This window comes from Microchirus variegatus, assembly GCF_963457635.1.
Source record: "Microchirus variegatus genome assembly, chromosome: 15".
NCBI lineage: Eukaryota > Metazoa > Chordata > Actinopteri > Pleuronectiformes > Soleidae > Microchirus > Microchirus variegatus.
In genome coordinates this window covers 13,800,823-13,819,750 of record NC_139816.1, presented here as the reverse complement: position 1 = coordinate 13,819,750, position 18,928 = coordinate 13,800,823, and the positions used below count along the sequence as shown (strand labels likewise).

The window sequence follows — 18,928 nt, the reverse complement described above, 5'->3', positions numbered from 1 at the left end:
TCAGGTGAAGATTGGGGGACTTGCATACAGTCTGTTTACTTACAGCTCCTTCAAAGACGCTGTCGTAGATGTTGTCAGTGGCACACTGAGGGCAGCTGAACGTGAACCTCTCGCAGTCTTTGAAGCGCTCTTCGTCGCTCAGTTGGAGCGAAGCTCCCAGCGTGTCTTCGGCCTCCTCCTCCCTCTGGTACTGCTGCTGAGCCCGGAACTGGCTGGGGTCCAGACCTGACATGGTCAACAGCTTTCATTAAGCAGTGTTTTCACATAAATCTACAGCATATGTTGAACAAATGTTTATGTCCAATGAGGGAAAAAAACATAAATCTGATCCAAACCACTACATTAGACAACATGAAACATCTATTTTGTGCTTTTAATAGACTCTGCTTTGAAATTCAGCATGACAGCATTACTATGTTTGGCTGGCTCAGCTGTCATTGGACTATAAAACAACACATAAAGACAAATTAGTAGTAACACACACATACTTCATGGCCAAAGATTATTCATAAAATACAACAAAAAACAATTAATTATCATACAATATAGTAAGTGAACATTTGATTTTCTTCCCTTCTTTGCATGTGATTTAATTCATTCCAAAACACAACCTAACACTTCAGTCATACTGGGCCGCTCACTACTTAACTTACCCAGCCACGTGGCTATGACCACACCGTCAATGCCCTCGATGGGCTCACAGATACGAGATACCACAGGGTGGACCTGCTGGGCCAGGTAGTACTGAGTGTCAAGACTGAGTCCCTCCTGCTTCTGGAGTTGTTCCAAAGCATAGGCTCTTTGACTGGCTGCTAGTGTCGAGCCATCCTGTGGAATAAAGATGTTGTAGATTAAACCTTATACCAATACACTCAGCAGTATCTATCTATACATATAAAAACAAATGTACTGTTAGAGAACATATTTATGTCTCTTTAATGATCACGCACCTTGCAGATGATGTATGAGACTGTATCTCCAGCTTTGACCCGACGACCACTCTGAGAGTTGATCCACAGAGCCACATGAACGTGAGGGAGGCTCTTCTTGTCTGGATAGTCCTGAGGATCCTTAGTCAGCGCCTGGAAGAGTGTGTGTGAGTGTGAGTGTGTGACAACATCGGATGATAGACAGAAATAAGAAAATGCATCAAATAGAGTTCTATGGTAAAAGACCTACATTTAAATCGCACTTTTATAGGGGGGGATGAAAGACCTGAGTGACCACTTTTATACTATGTTCATTGTATATTTGCCGCCACGTTAACCAAGGACTCATTGACAGGTGGCTGTTCGTCAATCCGTCTGTCATTTTGACAGATTGAACACTGTGGGCGATCAACTTACCACTGTAACATCAACTCATTTATACAACAGCGTCAATAACCAGTAATAGACCACCTGTAGCCTCTATAGCCTCTCGCTATCCGGATGCACTGAAGAGCTAAGGAGCCTGGGAGCTGTGACGATGCAACTTTTCCCGCTGGTACAGAGGGAACAGATGCTGCAAGAATTGCTCCCAATGAAGCGAGTGGTTGCAGGGTCGGGAAATCCCACGTTCACTTCCTCCTGAGAAATGTTCCCCAACTTTAAAACTCTAGCCGAAGTGGAGGTGGTGATTCCAGTCTCAAGAAGAGCGCGAACAGCAGAGCGTGGTTCCAGGAGAAGCGAGCAGCGGGGGCGGAAGGTTTGAGTTCGTTCAGGGCATGGCTACAGGTCAGCTGAGTTCAGTTTAATTACTTGTGAATAGTGTCTGTATTCTGTATCTTTGCATCATTCATATTTGCCGAAACACAGTGCTGTCACGAGAATGACTACGTGTCAATATCACAAAAAAAAATCTAAATTAAAATGGATATAAATAGACTATATACAACCCTGGTACATTTTTCTCAGATGCAACATCATCCTCACCTTATTTATCTCGTACTGGTTGAGAGGTATCGATCCATTTGCTACCTTCTCTCCCACTTCCATCAGGTGTTTCTGGATGTTCTCCACAATGACATCCCGACTCTGGTCCGACAAGATCTGACCAATAACATAGCTGTGATATAAAACGAGGGAAAAAACATTTCCGTTATCAATATCAATAATTAGGAGAGAAAATCTGAGATGCTCTCTAAGTATAATAACGTGATCATCCTCAACTGACTCACTTGCCACATTCTTTGGCCAGGTCACACCAATCTCTGCGGACAATGTCCAAGCCTTTGAGCTCCTGCTTGACGCTGTACTGTCCTTCGCCGTGGTTCTCCACAACCAAGGCGGCGTATTTCTTTTTCTTCAGCAGCAGAAGTGACTTAAACACGCCGTCAATGTCAATCTCTAGCAGTTTGTACAGCTTGTTTACTTCTGCCTTCACCTGGGAGCAGTAAACAAGTACACACGGTGGAACACGTCATTTAATACAGAGGCAAGAGGAAATATACATGATGTATGTTAGTAACAGACCTTATTCCCAAGTTTGAAGACTTCCTCCAAAGACCTGCTGTTGGTGTTGATCATAATTGAGTCAGTATCGCCATAGATGACTTCCAGATTCATCTACAGCACAGGAGAACAACAAAAGAAACTTAAGTCAATAAAGAAGAGAAGAAGACATGCGTATAATTTAAATAACATGCATAAAATTAAATGTATGAGGTGTTGCAAAAACAACAATGGCTATATAGTCATATATGTACATAGAAATGTATTTGAGCCAATAAATGAAATGACATAGCTATTATTTGTATTAATATTATTATTATTATTGTTATATAGATTCTGGGATACATGTATCAGCCTTTTATTTACATTGATTGAGTATCGGTGTTTGTATGCAGAACAGTGAAAGGTTTGTTAGCTCACCTTCTGAACCATGTCTTTTGTGTGCATCAGAATCTAGAGGGGAGAGTAAACAACAGCGTGAACGAGCTCCCGATATCAACAACAGTAAACAAGCAAACAATGATGAAATATTGTATGTTATTTGTTCAGTGTGTGTGTGTCCGTGTTGGTGTGTGTGTGGACATGGAAGCAAAGCAGGTGACTTGCTTTTAAATGGAGGATAATTGGCTAAGAGGGCAATTACGAAAGTGTGCTGTGACAAGTCCTTTCAACCCACACACACACACGCTCGCGCACACACACACACACACACACACAAAAACCCTAATGACTCATAATGGCCTTTATCACCCACAGAGAGAGTGACAGACAAATAAGAGAATTCTGGTAATGCAGGTTGTCCACTGCTTGTGCATATGTGTGTAAGACGACGGTGAGATCTGAGCAACAGAGGGATCTTAACAGGTGGGGGCTCAATGGAGTGGAGGTTTAGGGTGGGGGCTCCGGGTCGCTAATCTGGGGGGGAGACGGAGGGACGGAACGCAGTGTGACCTGTCACCAGCAATCTGCTCTTCAATCAACTACAGCCGCACATACACACACACATCCTGACTCGCACTCTGCTCCGTGTGTGTGTGTGTGTGTGTGGGGGGGGGGGGGGGGGGTGACAAGGACGTGGCTATTTCAGAGTGTCAGGAGGGGGCGGGGTTAGGCTCCAGTGGAATTGTGTGTGGGGGGGCGTTCCACTCCCTGAAACCAGAGTGGGACTTTTAAGCATGCTTTATGGGCTGCTACATACCAGTGTGCGGCAGAAAGGGGGGGAGAGTTTGACTCATTCAAAGAACAGCCAACTCCATTAAGGACCACGGTCAAGGTCAAGGTCTCACACACACACACAAACACACACACACACACACTGTGCTGCTATGCTTCAATGTAGACATGTCAACTGAACTGTCTCCCAATTGAGCTGCAACTTTTATCTGAAATTATGAAAATCAAACTCGAGCCGCTTGAGTTCAAAGAACACAGCCTGGGAAAAGCGATTGATAATTACCCAGCAGAGAATCACAACACTGAAGCATCTGTAGCAGCACGTGTTTTGGTTTCTACAACATACATGGCAAAGTAAAAGAGTAAATCTGTGGACTTACTTAGAACTCAAACTTCTGACAGCTCTGACTCCAGCTGGTTGAATATAATAATCAGATTATTCATACTCCGTACACAGCCATATTGCATGACTCACATTCTACTAATAATGGTTTTCTAGACAATTTTAACGCTGCGTAAAGGCAAAAGATTGCATTATTTGCAGCGATAAAAGCCTTCAAGTTTATGTTTTAGTCGATGCTTTTCCCTTTTCCTTCCAGCTTTAAGAGTGGATCAAAGCTGCTTTTAGCAAACGTAGAGGTCCAACACTTACACCACAGACAAAGCAATCAGACACTATTCAAACTCCTTCCCTCCCCCCACCCCCCTCCTTCATTTGTTTTATTGAAAGTGTATGCAAAAAGTTAGTGAGTGAGCAGTGAGTGGGGCCACAGTTACCAAAGTCAGGCTAGTTAAAAACATCATTTGATCTTTGTAAATAGATGATGGGTAGGTACGTGGATGCGTATTTGCATATAAAGCCACATCAAGTGACATCAGACTACAAAGTCACTACAGATACAGCACTTGGAGCAGTCTGTCGGTCCACTTTTGACTCCATACCATCTGTGGACGGGTCATTCTATATATTTCTACATCTTAACTCACACCAGTATTTCATCATTTTCAGATGATATTGCAAAAGCTTGACAACATAAGTCGTTTACAGTCTGAGATTCACCGGTTGATACGTTTCTGTGTTTTGAATGCGATCAAATTCAAGTACTCAGGCATCAGTAATACTTTTTAATATTACGAGCATAGTAGAGGAGAGGACAATTGGAGAGCAGACAAAAGGAAAGCATGTGACGGATGCAGAGACTGGGTTTTGAAGACCTGAGAGCAGAGTGAGAGCAGAGTGAGAGCGGAGTGAGGCCGAGAGGCGTTGATGTAATTGATGTGTGGACTCTTTTAGACAGGTTTTTCCATATGCTGTCACTTCCAGCAGGACACGCTGCATTAAGGAATGAACCATGTGAAAGACAAGTCATTTGACCATGACACTGGAATGTGTGCAACTGACTGGTGTGTGTGTGTGCGCGCTCATCTTTAAACACATACCAACACACACACATACTATATTAACCAATGCAAACACATATTCCCATGGGGGGTAAAACGCGTGTGTGTCTTCTCGCTACGACATGACTACGAGTCACCATAGTAGATGGTGGAAATACAGCAGCAAATTACCAATAAATCCATCTATGTTTGTAGCTTATTGAATCATGAATTAATGTGTGTTAACCTAGCACCCAGCACTAAAAATATAAATATTTCATGCGAGGGACTTGAAAATCCTGTCCAACTCGCCAGCATACAGTGCTTGTGATCTATTTCTCAATGTGCCGACGGGGAGCTGCATTTTTCCTTATACAAGATTAAGATAAAAACACGATTTATCCCATCTGCGATGTCTCTGACCACTGTAAGTACAGACAGAAGGCCGCACCTGTTTAACGGTCGAAAAAATATTAGGTAACATAAGTAGCATACTAGCCCTTTATTTGTAATTATTAAGCACGTATTAATCTTATTCTACCCCTATTACGACATGAATTAAGATTTTTCCTAAATAAGGTGTTAATACAGGCTTAATATTTACTAATAAAGGGCTAGTATGCGACTTATAGGCATGGTAGGAAGCACCTGGTAAATGGTGAATATTTGTTCCTTAATATAAAGTGTTACAGAAAATTATAATAAAACACACATTTTCAGTCATCCAAATAATTATCATTAATCGCAGTTATTTCGGTCAGGATAATTGTGACGTAAACTTTTAAAAACTGTCCCATGCCTCGTTGCTTTAGATATGAACGGCACGATATCGGTATCAGCTGAAATAAGATTTAATATGTATTATCAGATATCAGCAAACAGAGACTGATGACTAAAACAGGAGGCTGAACCGGCTGCTCCCTCCTTAAGCTGACACCATCTCTAACTATTATTTTTTAATGATCATTTATTTGTACCACGAAGAAAATGCATATCTACTTCTGCAGCCACACAAGTATGCAAAATATGATGTTAATTTCACTCTAAAAGAGACTAAATTACAGCTGCAGTTGAGAGCAGGGAAAGCAGATGCCGACAACGAGTCCAATATCTCACATCCCTACTTTGCTTCAGATTATTATGAATGAGTCTTCTTGTCAAAAAGTGCAATTTAAAATGTGAACGATACAAAATAAGACCATTTTGTTTTTCAACCTCCATCATTTGCTCTACCGTCAGCTCTGTAAATCTCTCCAGTCTGTTCACATATCTTCCATTCACCTCTTCCCTCATTGTCCTCACACAGTAATACATCACTTAATTGTCTCATGTTCCTGCTTTTCACTTCTCAACACCTTGCTGTTAATACTGTGTAATTACACTGGACAGTAATTGAGCAGCTCACTGACAAATCCTCCCACAGAGTGAGGGATCAGCGCAGGAGCTTTGTCGACAGAAACAACTGGATTATAATTTTTTTTTTTTTTACATTTGCAATTTCAATTTCTATTAGTCATCATTCATCCTTTATGTGCCACACAACACGCCAGGCTGACAGGTATACAGTAGGTATGCGGCAGTGCGCTAATTGTTGAAACTATATTTAAACGTTTAAACATTGATAAGGGCAGGCTGCACTGCAGACATACGAAACTTAAAACAGATTTAGCGACGTGTGCCTAATAAACTGATAAGTGAGTGTTTACGAGTGCTCACGTTTCAGTTCAAATTTCTTGGGGGGGGTCAAAGGTCAAATGAAAAAGACACAACTTGTCATGGAGCTGACTGAACAGACCAACGCCGCTTTGAACTGCTACAACTCAAGGGGAGAGCAAGTATGTCACATATTACAGAAGGCAATTGAAAAATTAAGTTCTTCATTTCATGTAATTGCAACAAAAAAAACCTGCGGCTGCATACATAATTAAATTCTAAATGTATGTTTCCTTCCCAGACAGTTCCACTTAAATCGTTTAGCTTTTGAATTTAAACAAAAATCTCACAGTCTGTCAAGAATTATACAAAACTACAGTTTGCAGATGCACTAAAGTGTTGAGAACTTTGGATTTTAACACTGGACTCCAAGATGTGGGAAATGTTATGAAAAGATGTAATTTCTGTAAGTGGTGCTACAAGACTGTGTGGCAGTCGGAGCTGCCACGACGTGACAGACAGGCCCACAGGTCATTATTAAATAACAAATCTATTCCAGTCCATGGCGTGAATAAAACCCACAGAGACCTTTTCATTTCAACAAGTTCAAGAGAAAGAAATGGACCTGGACTTTCATTTATTTTATTTACCTTTCAGCAAAAAGGGGAACAAAATCCGCAACTGGGCTTCTCCCAGTTTGCAAATACAGTGCATTTAACAGTGTCGTGTGTCTTTGCATTGTGCACCTGTGCATCCATTAGTGTTGATTTATTGCACCCTGTGATGCTAATTGACGAGTGGTGCAGCCTCGTTGTGATATCCGCCTTTCCCCAGCTGCTGTTGGGCTATTTGTTGGCCTTATCACACACACATTTATGTGTTTTCTTGTGATGCCACTTTCACATATTCTTTCATTTCAATCTGCTTTTCAACCCACTAGCATTTATAATATGAATATTGCTCTTAACTGGAGTTAAAACATGTCAAGGAAGAAATAAAGATGATACAGACAGAAATGGTAGGTAGAATAAAGGACACCATGTCCACCCTCAGACACACATACAGACGGCATGTTAAAGCTCAGTGTAGCAGAGGACTGCTGTAAAAAAGAGCCTGGGGCACAAGTGACGATTGTTTTGAAAAACACTCAGCTGAAAAGCATTTTGGGATGACAGTCGGTTGCCTGAAATAGCACCTGTGGAGGAACACGCCACTACCAGAGCTGGGGAAGCTTTGTACGGACTCTATACACAAGGAACACAAGTGTGCACACTTTAATGCACAAATAACCTTACGCACAAAAAAAATGTGCAAGATATCACAGAGAAAGCAAATCCTTTCTTCTGCTAAATAAAAGTATGTCACTTGTATGCAACAATGCATGAGGGTGAAAGACAAACACACACACGGACACCTGTCCTGGCACATGCCAAAGCTGTGTTCTCATGCCTGCTGCTGCTGTGAGGGTCAATCTGTTTTAAAGCTGTTTCAGATTTAATACAGCCGGCTGAAATCCCAAAAGCCAGCACTCATCATAAATTGGTCAACGGTGACAGCAGTCCTGTTGTACAATTAAAAACCTGATATTTCAGCATTTTAAAGTTTAACATTTTGCCAATAATCAGTAATGCAAACTAACCATTAATGTTTAATTTTATTCCAGCTTACTGCCCATAGGTGCCGAGTGTGAATATAAAGTTAACAAGTTGAGCTGATTCAGTGGATTCACATGATCCCAGTCAAATATTGAGTAAGTTTCAACCATCCATCTACCGCTTTATCCTCCACCAGAGGGTCACGTGGGGTGCTGGGCCTATCTCAGCGGACATAGGGTGATAGGCGGGGTACACCCTGGACGTTAGCTTAGACATATTTTATAAAAATACATACAATAAATAAAACAGAGCTAAATAATAATAAGTATTATTACTTCCCCATAAACCTATGTTTCAAGTCAAACAATTTATAAAGAATCATTGTGGCATGTTTTCATGATGAAGACTTCTTTGACACGCCAAAGCAAGACACAGAAATATAGAGTGCCATACAAAAAGAAAAGAAAAAAAACGGTAGGCAAGAGTAATTTGAAAAACAACATGAAAAATGGAGCATAGAACTGAAATTATAGCTTCTGTCTCCAGACTGTGTGAGTTTAAACGCACAAAGGTTGAAATCTTGGTTTGGAATCAGGAAGGTAAACTAAAGCTATAACCACACACACAGTAAGATACATGATGATTATATAACTAAGTATAAGTAGAATCATCAATGCAACAGATCAAGCCTATTAGGTCATAAATCAAGATATTAAAATGTTTAATTTGAACGGGAACATATGTACCGCCTTCCAGCCAAGTCGACCAAAACCATTTCCTAATTATCCTCTTGTTTTCAACCCTACCAGTGTCCCAGACTAAAGACAGCAGATGTCAGATCAATCCATTATCAATTATAATCCCCGTCACTAGCCCGGTCTCACATGGCCTCATTAGTAGGTGTTACCAAAGTTGCAGTTTAAATTCTGAAACCTTGTCCTGGCCACTGTCAGCCCTCACAGACAAGCTAATGTAGCCAAAATAGCAGCGCCGCTCCCATGTGACTATTTGTTAAGTCCACTCGTATCATGAGTAAAGCCGGCTCTTAAAGAGGACTACAGGACCATGGAAACATGCAGCCCTCATTTCCCCAGACACGAGAATACACACACACACACACACACACACACACACACACACACACAGACACGCACGCACACACCAGTGTAAGCAGGCTTATGTATTCTTACATCTAATTTAAGAAAATGTAAAAACAACCCCGGTGATTCCGAGATAGCCGCAGTGATTTGAGACACGGCATGAAAGAAATGGGGGGCCACAATGTTTCTTCACACACCAACACCGTCTGTCTGTAGCCACACAGACGGACACACGGACCAGACATGATGGGCTGGTGAAAATATCCCCGTGTCTGATATGGTGTATATGTGATGTGCGATGAAATTAGGGACTTCATTTAGGGCTGAATAAATATCGTTTGTATTGAAATCACAATTTTAAAATGACAAATTCGAAAAGGGCTGCCATTTATTTCTTCTATTTTAGATGTTCTGCTGCACACTAGAGATAATTGGTCAGATTTTGGTCCTAATATGGAGCTTCAGACAGTCGTGGGTGCCTTCCGATTATAGACTGATATGAACAGATAATCTGACCAAATGATCTTGTAGTGTGAGGGGTTGACGATTTCAAATCGTAAGCATTGGTTACAGCAGAGCCCCACAGTAACCAGTGAGAGCGAGTTGACCTGGCTGCCCACAGTGGGACGAGGACGAATGTGAAGTTGTGTCTCCCGAGCCCAGTGGACAGAAGAGAAAGAGGACAAACTTGTGGATTCACGGCAATAGTATGATTGCTCAAAGGTAAAAGCCAAGAAGCACTGCAATAAAAAACAACAACTAAGACTTAAATTAATCCGCAAGACATTTTTCTCGACAACTTTGACTCACTGCTGCACCCTTATTCGACTGCGTCACGGAAATAACAGCATTTCAAACCCACAACACAGGGAACATGAATAATACCACAAATAAATCAAACGCGGTGTTTTCCTCAAATCCTTCAGCCCGAACATCACAGGCAACAATATTTACTCAGACTCCATTACACACGTACAAATAAAGGTTTAACCTAAAGTGAACTGTGACCTCTCCACACCCTCGGCGCTGTCACCCAAGACCACTTCTATTCTTCACTCCACATGCCACCCAATAATGTCAACTACAAGCTCCTGTCAGGCTGTTTTTAAACACAAGGACAGAGACTCAATTACAGCAGAATGGCTTTCAGGAGTCATCGTCGTCGTCGTCGTCAAACCTGAGACACACACTCACACACACACTCACACACATACTCACACCCTCACTCACACACCTGCTAATAGTCATCAGATTAGCTGGCAAAAGGGTCGAAGGTGAAACCAATCTGCGTTCCGCAACAATCAGCTAGCCTTCCACGAGCCTGTTGTTAACATCGCTCGTTTAGAGCATATAAACACCAACACCAACACCAACACATACACACACACGTACACAGACAGCTATCCTATTATGGACATGCATTCATTAGGATTGTCTAATCTAAGCGTCATTAAATCTTGGCCCTAAACGTAACCAATTCCTCAGGAATGAGGTTCGACCAGGTTTTGGTCTCAGTGAGGACGACTGGTCCTGGTTCCTGTCAGAAAAGGTCCTTAAACAAGTGAAGACAAGTGAATATTCATGGCTCCATTTGTGTTTGTGCTACTTTTGACATGCGTTTGTTACAACCAGGATAAAAGAGTTTTCCTTGCAACTCCAGCAGCACATGTACAGAAAACCCACTTTTTCCTTTATGTCAAGATGAGGTCAGGGATTCACCAGTCAATCTTTAGTGGCTAAAAATAAGTCTCACTGGTGTGAAAAATGCATTTATCAGCCTGCTATAACCACAGGCAATTTGTCTGTTACATATCTATTTCTCTGTACCCAACCGCTCTCTGGCGAACATACAAAAGGACCCAAAATAACCCTGAGGGGTTGAGGGGGACATCAATCTGTGGTGGACCCTCGCCTGTGTAATCCTAAACCTTCACCTTCCTCTTAATACCCATCATCCCCCCCTTTAATACCCACACATACCAGGACAGAGGAGGGCCACAACAAATGGTGCACCGACAAAGGGCAGAGTTCGGCCAGTGGCACTTGTGCGCATTCATGGATGGGCATTAGCATACGCACAGATAGAAGACATACTCCAGAAACACACGTACGAGTTGAGGGAAAGGAGGGGGGGGGGGGGGTAAGTGGGGGTTTTCCCCTCTTAATTCAGCAAATCTGATCAGAAGAGCCACAGCCAAGGGTCTGTCAACCCCGCTCTAAGCCTCCTCCGAGTGCTGAGAAACCACTATGGACCAGAGCCTGACCCATCCTGTCACAGGGGGCCAGACCTCAAATTAAACCCGAGAGCGAGAGAAAGGTGACAGCTAAGCCAATCAATAAATACCCAGAACACACACTTTTTCACGCACACTTTTTCACCCCAACACTTGTCCAAATAGACGAAGGGTACCACGTTGAGGGGAGGGGAGGTGGATTTACGCTGTGGACCCACTAGCGGCAAGGGCACGTGTCAAGATTACAAAAATAAAAAGCCTCCTAAATCACGATATGAAAGCCGAGTGCAAATGTGACGATTAAAACGGGGGCGGGGGTGCAAATGGCAATACCCACAAATACACTAGAAGCCCCGCTATAAATGCCAGCTGGCCTCTCTGGCTCGCCGCAGTCGGAAACTACCAAGAACTACTTGGCTTACGGTCAATTTAACTTTAGGGCCCCGATACAAATTCAATAAAAAACTGCTCACATTTGCGGAACCACACCACTCTTCACTGCTCTGCTCAGGCTGACCAGTGGACGCATGGTCAGCAGGAGGTGGCTCAACACTGACTCACCCAACACAAACAACTAGATTACGGATTACACTGTGATTTAAGGTTGAATTGTTTTTCATTAAAACAGAGACGTGTATGGATTTTTGAGTGAGCTAAATTTTCCATGACAACATATCACATTAACAGAGGAACTCCTCGGCAGCGTTGATCTCTGCAAACATATACGAGCAGCAGTAAAAATAGATGATCCGTGAACATAGATGAGTAAACAAAACTCTAACATTGTGTAAAGTGGGATATCTTCTCCTGCCTCTTCAGCGAGCTAAGGTCTGTGCCGTGTCATCAGATGTGACCGATGACCTTATGTCGCACGCCGTCTCTACAATCTGTCACTGATGTAGCACTAAGACAGTCAAGTCCTTATGAAACACAACTATCTTAAGCTTAGAGGACATTCAAAGCTTTACGACAACTTGTTTAACAAACGTAGTTTTGTCTTAATGAATTGAAACTGAAGGTTTGTGTTATTCATTGAAATTGTGTGGTCTAAAAATGGGTCTAAAGCCAGTGGGGTAACAAAATCAGCTAAGTACAAAGGCCGTTATGTATGATAAAAGATGCCCAGAACCTGCAGACAATCACCACTTTTCAAAGTTCACAAATTGAGTCTGTATCTCAATACAAATATTTGGGTTTCTTGCTTTGTCAATCCACTCTTCTTTACACCTGGGTTTTTATTTTAGAATTAAGTCTCGTCCTTGTTTTGGATTACAGTTATGCGTTATATACATGCATCCTCTCAGAGCTAACAAGACCAGACACTGTTCACAAGGCGGTGGGTCAAAACATTAATTTGGCGATATATCGTCGTTCTTACTCGTGCAATACATTCATCCATATGCCAGGGAAAATACTGATATTTTAAGTAACAAAATTAAGGAGCTATAAAGTCAACAGTCCCTGCCAATTACACTCGCTACTTTATGTCTCCTCACAGTGAGAGGGAGTTTACAGCGGGATAATGGCGGAAACGGCTACGCTAAGAGATGCCCCATCCACGTTCAATTCATAGACTTTATGCACTTTGTTCTCTATGTTGTGAATAAATAGAGTCGCTATATCATTGTCTTTTTCAATATATAGATTATCAGAGAATTGTTGCATTGTCATATTGCTATCAAGTATCAAGAGACCCTGTGATTCCCACCCCCGATTGTTTACCATGGCGCTCTGAAGTTCATCACTAACTTTAAAGCACCGACACATGCTCATGTTGGATGGTCTGACTTGTCCACGCGCAAATTTAAACACCAGCATATTTTCCATATAAGTCCATCCTGTGTCCTCCCTCCATATCTTCAAGCCTACATTCAACAGAACAGCAGAGGGAGTTATCATCTTCAGTCCAAGGACTTCGACCTTTTGTCAGTTCCAAGGGTCTGTACTGAATTAGATTAAAAAAGCATTTAAATATGTGGCACCTGTGACCTGGAACATGCTACAACTGAAGTCTGGTCTGGTCTCAAAGGACACTTTTAAAGTATTGCTAAATAATGTTTTGCCTGAATACACTTTCATTTATTATGCATACTGCATAAATCATGACTATGCATGTATATGATTGCCTAAGCTGTATGCACTATTGCCCGTCTTAGCCAGAGATCTACAATCTCAATGAGTTTAATTCCTGTTTAAAAAATAAATGAATGAATTAAGTTATTTCAAGTTATAAAGCAACATCTGCCCAGAGTTTATACTTCAAGGGCAATAGGTATAATCCTCTCATTTCAATGTCTGACTGTTTACAAAAACGGATCTCACATATTCTTAATACATAATTATATTAAATTATATTTTATCGTATTACTTTAGTGAAAAATAATCAGTTTTTTATTAATCCATGCTCTATGCCATCCTTGCATTAGAATATAGTCCAGATTTCCTTTTATTTTGTGAAATAAATCATCATGTTCCAAAACTGTTTCCCAGTGAATATTGAACTAAAGCTTGTTTTTTTTTTGTTTTTTCAAATGACATCACAAATCAAATAGCAATCACATTATCTTGCTGAAAAATCACAGTATTTTCCCCAAATCATTCAGCTCTTCATTGGGATAAATACTGGAATTTTGAGCTCAAACTTGTGCCACTTAGCCATAAAACACTAATTACAAAGCACAGATCTGTTTAAGTTTCTTGGTGCTTTAGTTTAAGCTGATTTCCGCAGGTTATTTGTCAGAAAAGCAGCTCGTTTGTCTTTTCATTTTTTTTTTCACTGAGGAGAAGAAAAAAAGAACAACTTTATTTTTTCTCTGCTTCGAAATAGGGAATCCACATTCGCTGGTTAAACAAAACTCCACAGAAAAGGTGCAACAAAAAAACAGTCACTGTTTGACGCCATGAAAGTGAAGCCCACACCTTGTCAGGGAGATGGTGAAGATGCTTCTTGTTGGAGGTAAAATGTAATTAACCCGTCCACCTCTGGCAGCTGACAGTGATACAAGCAGCGACTGTGGTGGGAGAGAAACTCCCACCTGTACCAGCAGCGAATCGCTAACACACCTTTTACAATGTAAGCCCTGTCAAGCCAACAACAAACATGACTGGAGGCATTAAGTGACTGACAAAACAACAAGCACAACATGCAGCGTTACTGCCCTGCCCTCTATTAGGGAACACAATGAGTGTGTAAGGGGATCTTAATGAAGGAGTCCCCTGAGGCAAAGCCTGATGCATCTGCTGAGGATGTGTACTGTTAGAGCTCATTAAAAGAACATGAGTACTAGCACTGACGTAGGGGTGTGTGTGTGTGCGCGCAGTGTTCAGTTACAGTACCACATTTAGCCGTTACTGTCATGCCGTACACATGCGCCAATTTATTAAGCGTGCAATGCTCGTGTTGTTCCATTTGTGTGTGTTAACTTTAGTCATTACACAACCACAATTTCAGAGTCAGACTTTTGTGTGCGATTGTGTGTGTGTGTGTGGCATTTTGTTCGTGGAAAATGCTCACACGGGACTATTGATATCAGCAGGATAACAGCAGGTATCTTATTCTGACAAAATGAACTTGAAGGAATAATCACATTTATAAAACATGGGAAGAGCAGAGTGTGTGTATGTGAGAGAGGGCGAGAGATATCTATGTGAAGAGAACACATGAGATGAGAGGAAAAACAAAAAATGAAGACGGGGAGTGTGGAAACAAAAAGTAAGAGAGTAAGGAGTGGCGTTTGTGTGAAATTTGGTGTAGCACCGCCATCTTGTGGATGAAAATGGAACTACATTTACTTATGTTGCTATTTTTCCCAATTTTCCTGTTAACTTTGAAGATCCGAGTTTAAATCACAAATAAATGGTCAGACATCCTCAGGATAAACAGCCACAGAGTCATTCGTGTGTATGTGTGTGTGTGTGTGAGTGAGTGCATGATGACTTACCTCTCGACCCTTGTGTGTGACCAGAGCTGCGAGTGGCTTCGCATAGAAGCGGCTGAAGCTGAATCCCAGGCAGCCGTACATGCTGTTAGCAGTCAGCTTCAGAGCCTTCTGACGAATATCATACTAAAAAGCAACGACGACGATGTTAGGTCAAACACATGCAAGCATTATATATAGTTACTATGGGATCAAGGAGTTGCCCTCTTTTTCAACCTGGCTTTTATTTTAATAATCTCTTTAACTCTTTAAACTAGTGATTCACTTATCTATTTCATTCAATTTTATCTGTCACTACTTGTGTTTTTAATTTTTCTTTTACATCCCGTTTAGATCACTCATTAGTATTTTAGTCTCCCCATAACAGCTGTTTGTTCCATGATAGCATTTCCTCCACTCTCTACTTTTCCTCACTTCCTTCTTCACTTCTCCAATGCTATTTTTTACAAAACACCAGCCATTTGTCAGCTGAAACAGCTCTTGGGTTCCTTTCTTCAATTAGGTTTTTATCCTGTGAAGCACTTGGAGTTGCATTGCCTTGTATGAAAAGTGCTGCATAAAATAAATAAAGTTTGACTGATTGCATTGTGAAAGTTTTTTAAACACTATCTGTGTTATCAGGGAGAAGAATGTATAAATGTATTTCTCAAACCATTTTCTTACTTTTAATGGCTATAAGAGACTAACCCCGTCATAATATGTTAACTAGCACAAAAAAACCTAATTCTACACCTCCTTACTCATTTGTTGGCTACATTGGCAGATGAATATGTGCACATGTACCTGCAGATAAAGGTCTGAGTTGATGTCTTGCTGTTTCATCAGCTGTTTCACTTGTCTACGCCGCTCCACCAGCTTCCTGATTTCCTTGGGAAGGATCCCCATTTCCAGGTCGGAATCTGGAACCTCGGGAATGTCCTCCGAGTCATCATCCTATAAAAAACGCGATCAGAATTTTCATTAAAAAAATGAGTGAGACATCAGTAAACGTGTGTGTGTGTGTGTGTGTGTGTGAGGCAGCAGCTGGCAGACCTCATGTTTCTTCTTCTGGTTGTAAGCCTCCCTCTGTACGGTGGTGAAGCAGATGTTAAACTCCTGGATGATTGACGGATACAGGCTGTTGAAGTCGAGCAGCAGCACAAACTTATCATAAAAACCTTGAAGAAGAGAAGGATGGCAGTTAGAATGGTAAGGTAAACATTAAATGGAGTGTGAATATGAGAAGATGCTTCAAACAAATTCGTACCAATTTTAGGATCCAACACTAGACCTCCAGCATAGGCGGCCTTCTTCTTTCTTTTGCCTTTTCCTGCATCAACGGCTTCCTCACCATCAGCCTGAGACACAGGAACAAAGACGCAAATAAAGCAGAAGACTGGTTATAAAGTTTTCATTTAAAAGAGTGTGCATTTGTGTGTGCATTTTTACCAGCTGAGCTTTTTTGAAGGAAAGTTTGTCTGGGACGATATAGTTTTTGTCATGGAAGGCGTGAAGCAACAGGAACTCATTCCTCTCAGATCGACCGCCCATCAGAGTACGAGACTGCAGAGAACAGAATTTGAATGTGAATTATGTCATTTATAGTATTTTTTTGAGATGAGCAGATACTCTATTAGTCTGAAACACAAGAGGTGGTGCGTGTTTACCATAACGTTTCCCGCGATGTTGGTGATCTGCAGGGCCAGAGGCAACACGTTGAGCTCACACATCATCTGGAGGATCAGCCTGGCGTCTGTCCATGTCAACTCCAACAGGTAGAGCAGGTGAGGAGAGTCACTGACAAAGACAATAACAATACATAACTTTGAGTTGTGTGATCCCGGATTTGTGTTTCTGGACTTGTTGAGACATCTCTTTAAAAGTATTCACTTGTAGAGATTTTTGATGTCCTCCTGAGAAACTGTGGCTCTCTCCGTCTTCAGCACCTGTGCAGCCAACTCGGTCAGATGGTAACTTTTACAGCGAATGAGCTCCTTGGCTGAGATTTCCACGTCACACACCAGGCGGCCACAGGTTGCGCTCTTCTCTGCAAAGGAACCGCGGCCCTGAAAGAAAAACACCACGCACATACACACAAAGACATGAAATGTTTAGTGATATAAAAATAGAGTTTTACAATCATGTGACCAAAATGACTTGCGCTTTGCTTCCTTACCCCTAATTTTGGCATGTTGGCCCTCCTGAGTCGTCCCATCTTGGACCAATGTGGAACCTTGCAGACGTTGATCCTCTGCAGAATCACTTCCAAGTCAAAACCAAAGATGTCGTGACCCTACAGGAAGAGACACAAGGTCACCACACATTCATCCTTTGATTTTGTATTCAGTCAGTTCAGGAAGATGCACAAAACTTCACAATCTGCGTCTTCTACTTACCACAAGCACATCCGGGTCAATCTTGTGCATCTTGGCCAAGAAGAAGCCGAGCAGCGTCCGCTCGGTAGCAGCTATCTCCACCTTCCCATTCTAAAAGAATGACATGAGAAATAGGTTATAAAAATATCTAAACCCTGTTAAAAATATTAAGACAAAGTCTTTTCTCCTTTCTGTGCAGACGTCAGTAAAGGGGCTGAGGTTCATCGGAAAGTGCCAACTCACCTTCTTCCGAACAGCATCTCTGAAGTCATACGGGAAAATGCAGTCTCCAGGTTTACTAACCACTGCAAAAAAAAATACACTCTTTGAAATACACTTCATTTCAATTCATAAATGTATATTACTTTGACTTTCACCCATCAACTGGACTTCTAACTAGTGTTCAACATGTTCACATGATGTGAAACTCAAATTCCACAGGATAGAGACGGATCTGAATGTGATTTCTCTCAGACTATACAAATACAAGAACAACAAGGATAAAGTATCATGTTTAATTATATTTAAAAAAATCTATGTTGCATCACAGCTGTGGAGTTTATCCTATAGAAATAAATGCAAGATTAATAACTCCAAACTCTAGAATGTCAAGCCATACCAGAACAGTCCTAATGTGACAGATAATATTTAACATTTCATATACGTATAACTACTCACCACAGAAGTGGGTCTGGTAAGGAGGCTGAGGCGGAGCTTTATCCATATGGAACTGATAATGAACGAGCGCAGCTAGCGACACAATCTGCAGGAGAACAATGATGTCATGAGGGAGTTGCTCAGAGAACAGAGTAATACAGTTACATAATAAAGTACAATGAATCAAAAGGTGACACGTTCATGGTCTGACCTCGTTGTGGTGCGTCTTGGGGTTCTGGATGGTCTTGAGGCTGATGGACATGACGGTGACGGGTGGAGGGGACAGGTCTTTAACCACAGAGACCAGGTCACTCCTCAGGGCCAGAGCCTCCACTTTACACCAGCTCACCGGCTGGCTGATCAGCTCTAAGAGAGAGAAAGAAGAAAAAAATGTCTGGAGATGTTAGCAATT

The 18,928-nt window shown here is 41.6% G+C and overlaps 1 protein-coding gene across 2 annotated transcripts in view; it reads right to left on the bottom strand.

Annotated features, from left to right (window-relative positions):
• Positions 1-18,928, bottom strand: part of pola1 (polymerase (DNA directed), alpha 1) — a gene marked incomplete at both ends in the record, with an annotated part of 47,754 nt that overhangs the window by 24,583 nt on the left and 4,243 nt on the right. For both annotated transcript variants that reach the window (XM_083901985.1, XM_083901986.1), the window contains 19 exons: positions 44-225; positions 654-828; positions 951-1,082; positions 1,914-2,046; positions 2,159-2,364; positions 2,454-2,546; positions 2,853-2,885; positions 15,509-15,631; positions 16,289-16,438; positions 16,538-16,662; positions 16,752-16,842; positions 16,934-17,047; positions 17,152-17,281; positions 17,375-17,550; positions 17,661-17,777; positions 17,881-17,970; positions 18,103-18,164; positions 18,538-18,622; positions 18,728-18,882. In XM_083901985.1, the coding sequence (XP_083758111.1) occupies positions 44-225; positions 654-828; positions 951-1,082; positions 1,914-2,046; positions 2,159-2,364; positions 2,454-2,546; positions 2,853-2,885; positions 15,509-15,631; positions 16,289-16,438; positions 16,538-16,662; positions 16,752-16,842; positions 16,934-17,047; positions 17,152-17,281; positions 17,375-17,550; positions 17,661-17,777; positions 17,881-17,970; positions 18,103-18,164; positions 18,538-18,622; positions 18,728-18,882 (2,372 nt within the window). The remainder of the gene's footprint in view (positions 1-43; positions 226-653; positions 829-950; positions 1,083-1,913; positions 2,047-2,158; positions 2,365-2,453; positions 2,547-2,852; positions 2,886-15,508; positions 15,632-16,288; positions 16,439-16,537; positions 16,663-16,751; positions 16,843-16,933; positions 17,048-17,151; positions 17,282-17,374; positions 17,551-17,660; positions 17,778-17,880; positions 17,971-18,102; positions 18,165-18,537; positions 18,623-18,727; positions 18,883-18,928) is intronic.